The sequence below is a fragment of the Aulonocara stuartgranti genome (assembly GCF_965226115.1).
Source record: "Aulonocara stuartgranti genome assembly, chromosome: 14".
Classification (NCBI taxonomy): domain Eukaryota; kingdom Metazoa; phylum Chordata; class Actinopteri; order Cichliformes; family Cichlidae; genus Aulonocara; species Aulonocara stuartgranti.
Genome location: NC_138950.1, coordinates 137844 through 149644, shown reverse-complemented (window position 1 = coordinate 149644; position 11801 = coordinate 137844). Strand labels below are relative to the sequence as shown.

Sequence of the window (11801 nt, the reverse complement as noted above, 5' to 3'; positions counted from 1 at the left end):
ACTCTGAGGAACAACCACAAATATCTATCAGCACATGCACCAGGACACGCCTCCCGCTATTACGCATGCAGGAAGTACAAAAGATGGAAACTTACCCTCAACAGGACCGGCTTGGTATCAAACTGGAAAAACAGAAATAAACAGGATGAAATCAGACCTACAAACACACACATGATGCGACGCAGCAGCTGGTGATTCTGCTTCTGTAGCTCAACACGAGGAGGGAGGTTTTTCAGGGTGGATTCCTATTAGTCGATTCTGTCACCACTGATCGTGACTGGTCAGCCGGACGGCATAAAGGTAGAACATGACTGGTCCCGATTACATCGAGGCCTTGAAAGACATGATATATTAGAAGGTAATTATTTGGAGGTTTTGGTGCATTTGTAGACAGAACTAAGTTCACAGCTCCAGAGGCTGGACTGAGAAAGACCTCCTAACAGTCAGGAGGTCAGAGGTCACAGGCCACTCAAAGATCAAATCAGTGCCTGTTCAGCTCAGATGTTTCTGCTGCTTTTCTCTGTAATCAAATCAAAGAGTTTTATTGTCACAGCACATGTGAGTGAAATTCTTGTGTGCCAGCTTCACAAGCAACAGAGCTGCAAAATGCAAGAAACAACCAAATATAAGAGCAGGAATGTGAGAATGATGAGACGTATGCAGGTTACTAGATACGTATACTCATTCATCCCACGTGTGTGGGTACAGACAGCAGCTGATCGGTTCTCAGCCCACAGTGGACAGGCGAGCTCACACTACATACTTCAGAGCGAGCGCCCGAGCTTATGTGAGTGAAAAAGAAAAATCTCAGTGAGACATCAGTTTCTGTGCCGCCTGTACGTCAAAGAGGCCACGCCCCTAATGCTACAAACTTTAAAGCTTAAACAGGTAAGATAGAAAAACATCCTCTTCTGATGAACTGGAGTAAACTTTGGTCCACAGCAGCGTCTCCTCTGGAGTTTTTGAGTCACAGTCCGAGGAACCTAAATGGCGAGCCGAGGCGCCCGCGTTGAAGCATCCTCATCAATCAGGCCTGATGTGGTCGACTTCCTCACATTTTCTCGTGGAGCTCATTAGGTCACACAGCGGAAACCATGACTCCTTGGGGATGTTGACATCAGTTACCAAGGTCACATGACCGCAGGGAACGCAGAAAGCCGTGTGGCGATGTAACTTCCTGTTAGACCATACGCAGTGACCTGGTTTCTGACCCCGAGTCTCTGACCTGCTGATGCTTTCTGTTCCTCAGTCTGAGGTCATGTCAAGTCAAAGTTTATTTATATAGCACATTTAAAAGACCAGTGTACATCAAAGTGCTTCACGATAAAACTGCAATGCGGGCAGAACAAATAGTACAATTATACTTAAAATTGCATTTACATGGTGTAGTGCAGGCCGAATGAAAGTCACACTAATTGTTTTCAAAAGCTAAGTTGAACAAGTGTGTTTTCAAATGGGATTTGAACGACTGAATTGATTCCGATGTACAGATTTCCACTGGGAGATTATTCCAGAGTCCAGGGGCAGCGATGGCAAAAGCACGGTCACCTCTGGTTTTTAAACGAGACCTTGATTGCATTAGGAGCAGTTGGCTGGAGGATCTTAGTGCTCTCTTTGGGTTGTACAGATCAAGCAGATCAGTTAGGTAGCTAGGGGCCAGGTTATTTAGAATTTTAAAAGTGAGCAGCAGTTTGAAATCAATGCGATATTTGATGGGAAGCCAGTGTAGTTTAGCGAGGACAGGGGTGATCTGCTCATGCATTCTGGTGCTGGTTAAATGGTAAATGGCCTGTATTTGTATAGCGCTTTGCTAGTCCCTAAGGACCCCAAAGCGCTTTACACATCCAGTCATCCACACATTGGCGATGGCAGCTACATTGTAGCCACAGCCACCCTGGGGCGCACTGACAGAGGCGAGGCTGCCGGACACTGGCGCCACCGGGCCCTCTGACCACCACCAGTAGGCAACGGGTGAAGTGTCTTGCCCAAGGACACGACAGACTGTCGGAGCCAGGGCTCGAACCGGCCTAATTGATAAAAGCTTTTTTTTTGCACAGTGGATGCTTGCTTCTTTAATTTAAAAGAACTATCCATGAGCACGCCGAGGTTACTGGCAGAATGAGAAAGAACCCATTGTATCAGTTAGCTGGCCCAGGGAAACGCAGCTATCAAAACAATAATTTCTGTTTTGCTTTCATTTAAGATAAGAGAATTCTGGGATAGCCAGTCTTTTAACCGCCTGCAGACATTCAAACAAAGGCAAGAATGTGGACGGGGCATCCAAATTTAGAGGAAGGTACATTTGGATATCATCTGCGTAGCAAAACCATCTAAAGGGTTCAAAAGTTTTAAAAAGCTGAAGTGTGATCTGTGTTTCTCTGCTTTTCCAGCCAATCAGGACACAGTACCTGAGTCACTTTGTAATGTCTAACGTTTACCTGGATTCTTTATTCTTCTACCTGTCTCTCACCTGTGGGAGCAGCCAGCAGACCCACAGTCCTCGCTCTGACTGCTGGATCGTTTCACACGGTTTTCGTTTATTCATGTATTTAATGTCAGTGTTTAATATGTCTCACACACACACACACACACACACACACACACACACACACGTACACACACACACACAGCTGTATGTGCAGATCTACATAGAATTAACTCTACTGTGAGACACACGTGATGTCATAGAGAGGCTCCACTGATGCTCCTTTGGGCAAAATAGTGAATGGGGAGTTGCTCGTTCGTTAGTGTCAGAAAACAGGAAACGATGATGGTGATGGTTTATTTCTCAGAAAAACAAATGACAAACAGGTTGACACGGCAGCCTCTTTAACCCCTCCCACTGTATGGCGCGGCCATGTGCCGCTTAAACAGGTGAGTGCTGCATTCAGGTGACCCTGGGACAAATAGAAACTCCCACTTTCAACATTCAAACCATAAAAATAAATCAGATGTAGCGTCACATGACCCACTGCAGTCAGCATGCAGCGTATCCCACAATTCCTCACATTCTATCATGTGACACCAGTGACATCAGCAACAACACTAAGGAGACACATTCACACACCACCTGACCAATCATCAACACGTTAACCAGACGTGGACGGGCTCTGGGCGGAGTCACAGAAGCTGGGGCTGGAAATATAATGGTGAGTCGGTGTCATCTGGCAAATGGGTAAAAATAACCTGACGGCACTGAGTCCTCGCCAGCGCTTCCACCAGTGAGAAAGAAGCATTCCAGCTAAATGACGTGCAGAGGCATGAAGTCATCCTCCAGCAGAACTTTTCAAAGTAAAACACATGAACTCTGTTCACGATTCCCCAGTGGACGGTCGCCGTGTGCTCACCATGACGACTCACAGGTAAGAGGCAGCGGCATGTCCACAAACTTCTGGTCTTCTGTGTTTTAAAGTAACAACAGCGCTCAGGTTGACAGCTCAATTTATTCATGCTCCTGCAGGAAGGGGGGGAGGAGGAGCAGGCAGAGGACACCTCAGCTGCTGAAGAACATCTCAGTCAAAAGACTCTGTTTGCTCCCCTTCCCTGAGCAGGAGGAGGAGGCAGAGGGCTTGGCGGTACAGTTCTTTGGCGTTCTCCTGCAGGGTCTTCCTGGCATGATGGAAGCGCAGCCCTCCTCTTCCTCGGCTCGTCGGTGTGGGCGGAGCTGGTAGGCGTCTGTGGAACCTTTGCTTCTGTCAGTGGCACGCCGTTTCTCCTCCTGGTCGAGCTGCTTCTGTAGGATGAAAGCGAGCCGTCTGTCCTCCTCCTCCTGCCTCCTCCTCTCCTGTAGCTCCTGTTCAGCTGCCTCCAGCAAGGAGAAGGAAGAGGAGCCAAGGAAATGGGCAGAGACTCGCTTGGTGTCTGCTGTCACCTCCTCTGTGGCCTCCAGCTCCGAGCTCTTCCTCTTCACTGATGAACATCCTCCGTCTCTGATTGCCTTACTCCCTGGTTGATGCTTGGCCACCTCCTCGGGTGGGCGGAGCTCAGTCTCAGGCCCATAATAATCCAGCTGAGGTGGTCTTTGTTCTGCCGGTAGCGCTGCCTCTGAAACAAGGATGTTCTCCTGAAACAGAAAGGCTGTTGTAATTTGGTGTTATATAAATAACACTGAATTAAACAGAAGTTCAAACTCACCTTGTTGGACACAAGGCTGGAAGCAGAGCTACAGGTGGAGCTGGGCGGAGCCACTCGGGGGCACAGGAACCTGAAACAACAAATAGAGATGTGTGAGGTCATACAGATGGCGTTCCCGACACAGTGAGTCGTTTGTCCACGTTTGAGGAGGCACTTCCTGCTCAGCGATTTTAATTTCAGTTTGACGTCACATACTTTCAAGATGGCGCTGAAGCGACGGCGGCCTTTTGTCTATTCCAAGTCAAAGCCGCTGGCACTAAATACAAAGGCACAGACCGGCATGTGGCACAGCATACCGGCCAAGCTACAGAGGCCACGAGACGGGAGCGAAGCTGAAAGTGAGGAAAGCAGATCACCGGAGGCGATTCGAACCATCAATCCCGACAGAGACAGTGGGCGACTTGAACTCGCTACAGAACAAGATTGACCAACTCTCTGCTCAGAACAACCATCCGATCTACCGTGACTGCAGCTGCCTATGAGGAAATACACACAGCAAGACTGCAGACACAACACCCCGAAGCCTTCATTATTATATGTGGAGACCCTAACCATGTCACACTGGACTGTTTGTGGTCCCACACGGAGAAACAGGACAACTGGCCTACTGTATGCTAATGTGAGACATGCATACAAAGCCACCCTCTCCCCCCACTAGGGAAGCCAGACCAGTGAGAACAAGCTGTCGCTGAATGTGGACAAAACCAAGGAGACTTCAGGAAGACTCGCTCCACCCACACACCACTCAGCATCCACGGTTCCACAGTAGAGACTGTTAACAGCACCAAGTTCCTGGGAGTACACATCTCAGATGACCTCACCTGCACCCCTAACACCAAGTTAAAGTTCAAGGTTCTTTATTTGTCACATGCATAGTTATACAAGTATAACACACAGTGAAATGTAGCCTGACACGCTCCTCGACATGTGCAAAGAAATGGGGGGGGGGGGGGGGGGGGGGGGGGGGTGTAGAGGAAGAACATATATACACACACACACATACATATATAGGGGGGGGGAAATAGGATCTCTGCTATATTTCCCCCCCTATCTATATATATATATATATATATATATATATATATATATATATATATGGGGGGGAAATAGGATCTCTGCTATATACTGTACTGTATATAGCAGAGATGACAAAGTTTACTTTGACACACTCCAGGTCATGTGACTCTAACCAGTCTTTCTCAATGACCTTGATCTTTAAAACGGTCGCTTACTTCTCGATGTGTCCCACAGAGGCCGCCTTCTTCTTCTTCAGTGGTGTCACAGCAACATGACCCCTGTCCTCGAGAGGAGGAGGGTTCTGCCGAGGAGGGAAAGAGAGGGTGATAAATTTCCTCAGAGAAAGAATCTACCAACTGATCACTGGTTAACAAGCCGAGACGCTTCAGTTTCTGATTTTTAATCAAATATTGGGGATTTTCTGTGAGGCATCTGTATCTATAAGCCTCTCCCAGTGTGGACCAACCACTGACCAGCTGATCACTGAGCAGTCTGGCCAGCCGCTCGTCTTCGTCCCTCCTCTTCCTCTCATCCCGCAGCAGCTGCTCTTCCTCAGCCAGCAGCCTCTGGATGTACTCCTCACTGGCCTTCCTCTCCTCCTCCTGCAGCTCCCGCTTCTCCTCGGTCAGCTGGGAGAGGACAGACACACCTGAGATTTACCTGAATGACCAAAGTCTGTTCATCAGGAGGTCCGATGCGGACTGACCCTTACACCCATCAGTATCTAATCGGCATCCTCTTTGGGTCAGATGACACACAAACCACAGGCCATCATCACAACAGATGTCGTGCACATTATAAGGAAATTCCAGGACCTTTTCAGACCTTTAGGCCGAGACAGAGTGAGAGCACAGACATGTGAAAGTCAGTGACGCACACACAGGAGAATGTGGATTCTTATTACACAAATGTGTTTAACCCACTGGAGGGTGCTACTGCAGGCTGAGAGCTTCAGTCACAGGTGAGAATAACTACAAATGTGTTATGGCCACGCCCACCAATGGCTGAGCGGTCAGCTTTCACTCAACAACAGCATTTATGGTGAACGATCGTTTCTTAAGTTGCTAAATTTAATTTTGTTTTTCCTCATTTGAACCAAGATTTGAAGTATTTAAGTTTTATTAGTTTTATCAGTGATTTAGATCATTTATTAGAGATTGTAAAGTAAAAGTACACATTAGCATAAACTCATAAACAAAGGTACACAATGACACATCTTAATAACTTATATTATTACCAAGGATGAACATTATGAGCAGCCTGTGAATAAGACGTCTGACCACATAAGCTGACACCGCAAAAACACAACAGCAGCAGCGATGATGCTGGCAGGGTTTAACGTGGAGGCGGAGTCTGTTTATACCACCAAGCGTAAAGAGGCAGAGCCTTACTGAGACTGAAGGCAGATATCCTATCACATGTGGAAGCAAACAGGGGTGAATCTAAAGGGGGGCATGGGGTGTATTGCAGCTGCAGCCCTACTCACAGCTGCTACGAAACACATTTAAAAAAAAATAATTGTAAAAGTAGAACAGTCACAGGGTTTTATCTCCTCGCCATCAAACCTGTAGCCCCTCATCAGCGTCCCCTGCTGCCCTGCACAGCAGCAACGCGCCCACTTCGCCAGCTCTGACCCGGCTCATCAGCAGTAATTATTCGTCTCTTCACTTCCTACAGTTCCCTAAATATTTACTGATCAGCTTTGGCCCACATTAGAGCAGCCTTGACGTCACAATGCCTGTAAACAGCCAGGTGTGCCGTATTAGTGGTTTTACATTCATTTCTATGGGGTCCAAATTAAGTCCCTGGGGTTCTTGTGTAACACTGAGGCTTCTGCACATCCTCACACATCCAGAGCAAAAGACTGTGTGTGTCTTGAACTCACTTTGGTGATCTGGTCCTCATACTCTTGCCTCAGCTCTCCAGGTTCACTAACTCTGCGGAAACACACCAATGCTGCCCATGCGCGCGTACACACACACACACACACACACACACACACACACACACACACACACACACAGTGGGTTCAACATCACATTGACCTATAAGAAAGCAGCTCTGCATAGTTCACATTTCAGAGTAATCCTTTTTCTGAGCTTCCGTCAAACATGCTGTTTGCCCCTCACCCTTTACAAAAGCAGTACCTTTTCTGATTGGCTGCCCCTCACAAACTGCAGTTTTGAGCCAAAGATTTGTGTCCGCGTTACCTGAGTGGGGGTCCTCGGCCTCACCCTGCCCGCTGAGGTGATGCTCGCACTGTCGGGGGAAGCAGGTTTGGATCCGCCTCCACAGTGTCTCATTCACTAGCGTGTTGTTCCTGCTGTGTAACCTAGCCCAGGTGGAAACCCTCTTCCTGCACATGGGACAGCACAGCGTGGCTTTATCCACCGACTCCAGGAAGCACACCTGCACAGGTACACACACAGTCAGGCCCAGTTCTGCCGGAGCGCCCTGAGGAGAAGTCATATGACTGTAATGTGTGAGGTCAGGCTGAAGGTGCTGGCATCCAGCAGACCTTTGACCTCTGACATGAAGATCAGCTCAGGAGGCTAAACGCCATCAGTCCAGTCACTGATTGGCCATTTAATTGGCTGCTGTTGGCCTGTTCAGGTTAGAATGCAGGTGTGTGACTGGTGGAACTGAAGCAGAAGGAGCTGAAGCTCTCATCGGGTCAGTTATAATTCACTTTATTTAAAACCACGTCTTCAGTCACAGGAAATGAATAAGCCTGATGATGTCATTCAAGGACAAAACGGAAACACACACACAAAAAAGGTCCTGACTACTGCGACACACGCACGCACACCCCCTAACCTGTCTGTGCACACACCTGCTGGTCGTGCAGGTAACTTAACACACCTGAGCTACACGCACTCATTGTGTGTGCGTGTTACCTTGCAGAAGGTGTGTGTGCAGGGCAGTGTGACGGGCTCCATGAAGACCTCGAGGCAGACGGGACACAGACAGTCTTCTTTGGACAGCGTAGTCTCCTGGCCCCGCCCCCCTACGTCCGAGCCCTCAACCTCTGACGCCGGAGACATCTTCCTCCTCCTCTTAGACGTTACAGCTCAGCAAGGAAGGACCTAAACAAAGAGGAACTCAGTGAGACAGGTAGTGCTGTACTTCCTCTCTCCAGGATTGAGCTGTCAAAGGAAACGTACTCGATTACTGCTCAATACTCCCCCCCTGTGGCAGCTAGAGCCCGCTGCTGACCTCTGACCCCAAGGTCCGCGAGCCAGTAAACAATCCATTCCTACAACAGCACCTAACGGGGTCAAAGTTAAGCTAGCTAAGGTGTCTGTGTTTCGGAAGTATGCCGTCACGATTACTTGGACTCACCTGAGCAGCCGGGCCGTTTAAAGCTTCCGTTGACGCTGACGTTAGCTTCGTGTTATGTCCGAACTAGCAGCGGTTCGTTGGCGGATTAAACCGCGGAAAAAACAGCGCCAAACTTATTTTTTCACCCCGGAAACAAACGGGGCTCATGGGAAACTGCCACGCTTTACCTGAAACCAACGGCTGCACGAAGACTGTCTGAGTTTGCCGGAGTTTAACCGACTTTACTGCAGCTAACCAGCTAGCACTGAACACCCGCGTGAACAGGCTGTTGCCACAATGCGCATGCGCTTTGGACCAAACAATTTTCCCTCCCTCTCTCGTCGCTTTAGTCTTCTTCTTCTTCGTGGATTAACCCAATTCTCACGGAGCGCCCCCTGCTGTTCACAGCTCTACAAGCTCAGCGGTTTACTGTAAATAACGTACACTAACCAGAGATACCGCAGCGAACCCATAATAGAATAGCCTTTTTTGTCATTGTACATGTATTTCAAGTGTGGGTGCTCCACACCGACTGTGCATGGAATAAAAATATAATAAGTAAGACATCAGTAATTAATTACAGACAAGAGGAGTGTTTGTTTACAGTTTGAATGGCCCAGGTGAATAAGCTGTTTGTGAGTCTGCAGGTGTGGGACCAGACTGACCTGAGTGCCGTCAGGTGGTGAGCAGGGTGCGAGGGGTCAGCTGTGATGGACCTGGCGATGGTCCCAAGGGGTATCAGAGGGCAGCCATTAATTGTTTTGGGCAGTCTTTAGTACTAAAACCACACAAGTATTGCAGTTAATGTATGATACTTAAGATGTTAAGTAGTAAATCTACTCCCACCACTGCTGTAAAGACGAGTTGCTGAAATGCAGGAGCCAGTCAGGCTTTCTGTCTGGGTCTATGGCTGGTTAATGAGCTCGGAGTGGAAGATTGCTGCCGCTCCTCCTCAGCCTGTGTTTCGAGGATTCTGACAGTTAGAATGACTCAGTGGTGTTGATTAAATGACACAAACATGACCATCCTGCCCTCTGTAAGGTAGAATATTCTTTAATAATAATAATAATAATGGAGTGGATTTATATAGCGCTTTTCAAGGCACCCAAAGCGCTTTACACTATTCATTCACTCTCACATTCATACACTGGTGGAGGCAGCTACAGTTGTAGCCACAGCTGCCCTGGGGCAGACTGACAGAAGCGAGGCTGCCATATCGCGCCATCGGCCCCTCTGGCCAACACCTTTTTACTCCATCATCATTGAATCTGTCCTTACTTTCTCTGTTACCACCTGGTAGTGATGGCTCGCTTGAAGCTGACGCTCCGGTGCGTGTGTCACTGTGTCGAAGCTTGATTCGTTTGCCCAGAGTCACGTGATCGGTGAAGTCCGAAGCTTCATTTAGAGCGTGACTGCTTCGGTGTCTGATTCAATGGTTCATAAGGAAGCGAATCATTCGCGGGATTTGTGGAGTGTTTGATGGTGACAGATAGCGAACCACTGATATTTCTACTGAGAGATTTGGAGCCAGCGAGGAATAGAGGAGGTTCTGTTGTGTGGGAGTATTTTGAGTTGATTTTGGTCGATCGGGTGGGTTTTCCAGCTTTGTGTTCTGGCTGTTTGCTTTTGTTTTGTGCGTGTTTATTATATCTGACAACGGGAAAAACTCAAAATGTCAAAAATCCGTTTTTCATAATATAAATATCATCAAATAACTTTAGAAAAACTTCCATTTGACTCGTTACATTTAATATTAAAAAATATATATTTTTATTGTTTAATTAATCTTAAAATGTTAGTCTGCCAAATGTGCAGCAATTTAATTTATTTATTCTCTTTAGCTGATAGTTTGTGTGGTAGACTGTATAACTGCATCTCTACCAGTTTCTCTGTACTCCAGCCTCCTCTGTGCCATGTGAAGGGATTTTCCTTAATGCAGAAGAAATTATCTCCACGAAAAGGAGATCGGCCATCGCACAGTGGAACTAATTTTCTTCTTAAATAAAAATGAAAAAGGGCTACCTTTTAAATGCATCATGTTTTTAATTCGCAAGTTCATAAGCATTTTCCATTTCACAATCAGTTCTACCCCCAGGTCAGAAATATGTCTGGGAAAATTTCCCTAATATAATATTATTGATAAATACACCCATCTTGCGATTAATTTCATAAGTGCATGGAGGCAGGACCTCACAGCAGAAGCATACTCCATAATGTGTTGTACATTATTACATGTATATTATATGTAACGTGGTATTTTTCAATTATCGTATTTACCAACATCAAGAAGTGAAAAGCAAAGAAAGACCACGCCATGGTGCATGTTCAAGGTTCAAGGTTCTTTATTTGTCACATGCATAGTTATACAAGTATAACACACAGTGAAATGTAGCCTGACACACTCCTCGACATGTGCAAAGAAATTGGGGGGGGGGGGGGGGGGGGGGGTGTAGAGGAAAAACATTATATATATATATACACACATATAGTATATACATTGGGTGAATGTGCAGTAGTAGCAGCAAGCAGGTGAATTCTGTACATTAATATGAATAGACATCTGACTATTTTACAGGATAGACAATATAAACTTAAAATTAAAGGAATTGAAATGTACATTGTTCCTTGGTTTAGTGTCTGGAAGAGTCCTGACTCAGTCAATTATAGATGATGTGAGAGGGCGGGTGTGTGTGTTTAAACAAGGAGAGTTTACTGGTCATAATTATTTATTAAACAAATAAACCACATTTTTTTAACCCCCCAAAATAGACGTTCAAAGCAACACAGCGGCGGCCCAATATCAGACAGAACTCCACTCTGTCGAGTGGGCAATCATTATGAAGCAGTTGGTTTTATTTTGTGGATTCAAGCTGCTCTTCATATTTTTGGCCACCAGATGTCACCAGAGAGGACTGTGTTGAAAAGCTTCGAGTAATGAACCGTTTTTCAATACAAGCTTCAGAAAGCTTCATTTGGCTATCACTACCACCTGGTAAGCTGCTGTCTCTGCCAAGGACCAAAGCAGAGTGAAGCCGCTCCTCCGAGAAGACGATTGGCTGCAATCCCTACAACACCTGAACAGGAAACTGAGGCTACAGTTCCCAGACTCACCAAAATTGGACCACAAAATGAAAAAATGTTTTCCGATCTGATCATGATTTCTGCAGCAAAATTTAAATGTTTGGTGTAAAGATGGATCCACCCTGCCTGCGCCAGTGCTCAGACTGCTGCTGATGTGATGGTATAGGGCAGATTTCCAGTACCAGCTGAACATCATTGAACTCCACAGCCTACCTGAGTGTTATTGCTGACCACGTCTGTGGGTTTAT

The 11801-nt window shown here is 46.8% G+C and overlaps 1 protein-coding gene across 1 annotated transcript; it reads right to left on the bottom strand.

Annotated features, from left to right (window-relative positions):
- Positions 1-2768: 2768 nt before the first annotated feature.
- On the bottom strand, positions 2769-8802 carry rnf168 (ring finger protein 168). The gene is made up of 8 exons (XM_082501830.1): positions 8494-8802; positions 8049-8237; positions 7362-7560; positions 7037-7107; positions 5625-5780; positions 5367-5452; positions 4135-4204; positions 2769-4063 (listed from the first exon to the last, which is right to left on the bottom strand). Exons 2-8 carry the CDS (start codon positions 8193-8195, stop codon positions 3494-3496), a joined length of 1299 nt encoding a protein of 432 aa, XP_082357956.1. The 5' UTR covers positions 8196-8237; positions 8494-8802; the 3' UTR covers positions 2769-3493.
- Between the last annotated feature and the right edge of the window lie 2999 nt (positions 8803-11801).

What these genes read in the sequence shown, in the direction of transcription:
- rnf168 (XM_082501830.1), bottom strand. Translation starts at nt 8,195, where the DNA reads ATGTCTCCGGCGTCAGAGGTTGAGGGCTCGGACGTAGGGGGGCGGGGC. An exon ending in GCACACACACCTTCTGCAAG is followed by an intron (nt 7,561 to 8,048) that starts GTAACACGCACA and finishes GTACCTGTGCAG; the next exon opens with GTGTGCTTCCTGGAGTCGGT. An exon ending in ATGAGGACCAGATCACCAAA is followed by an intron (nt 5,781 to 7,036) that starts GTGAGTTCAAGA and finishes GTCCTCTCCCAG; the next exon opens with CTGACCGAGGAGAAGCGGGA.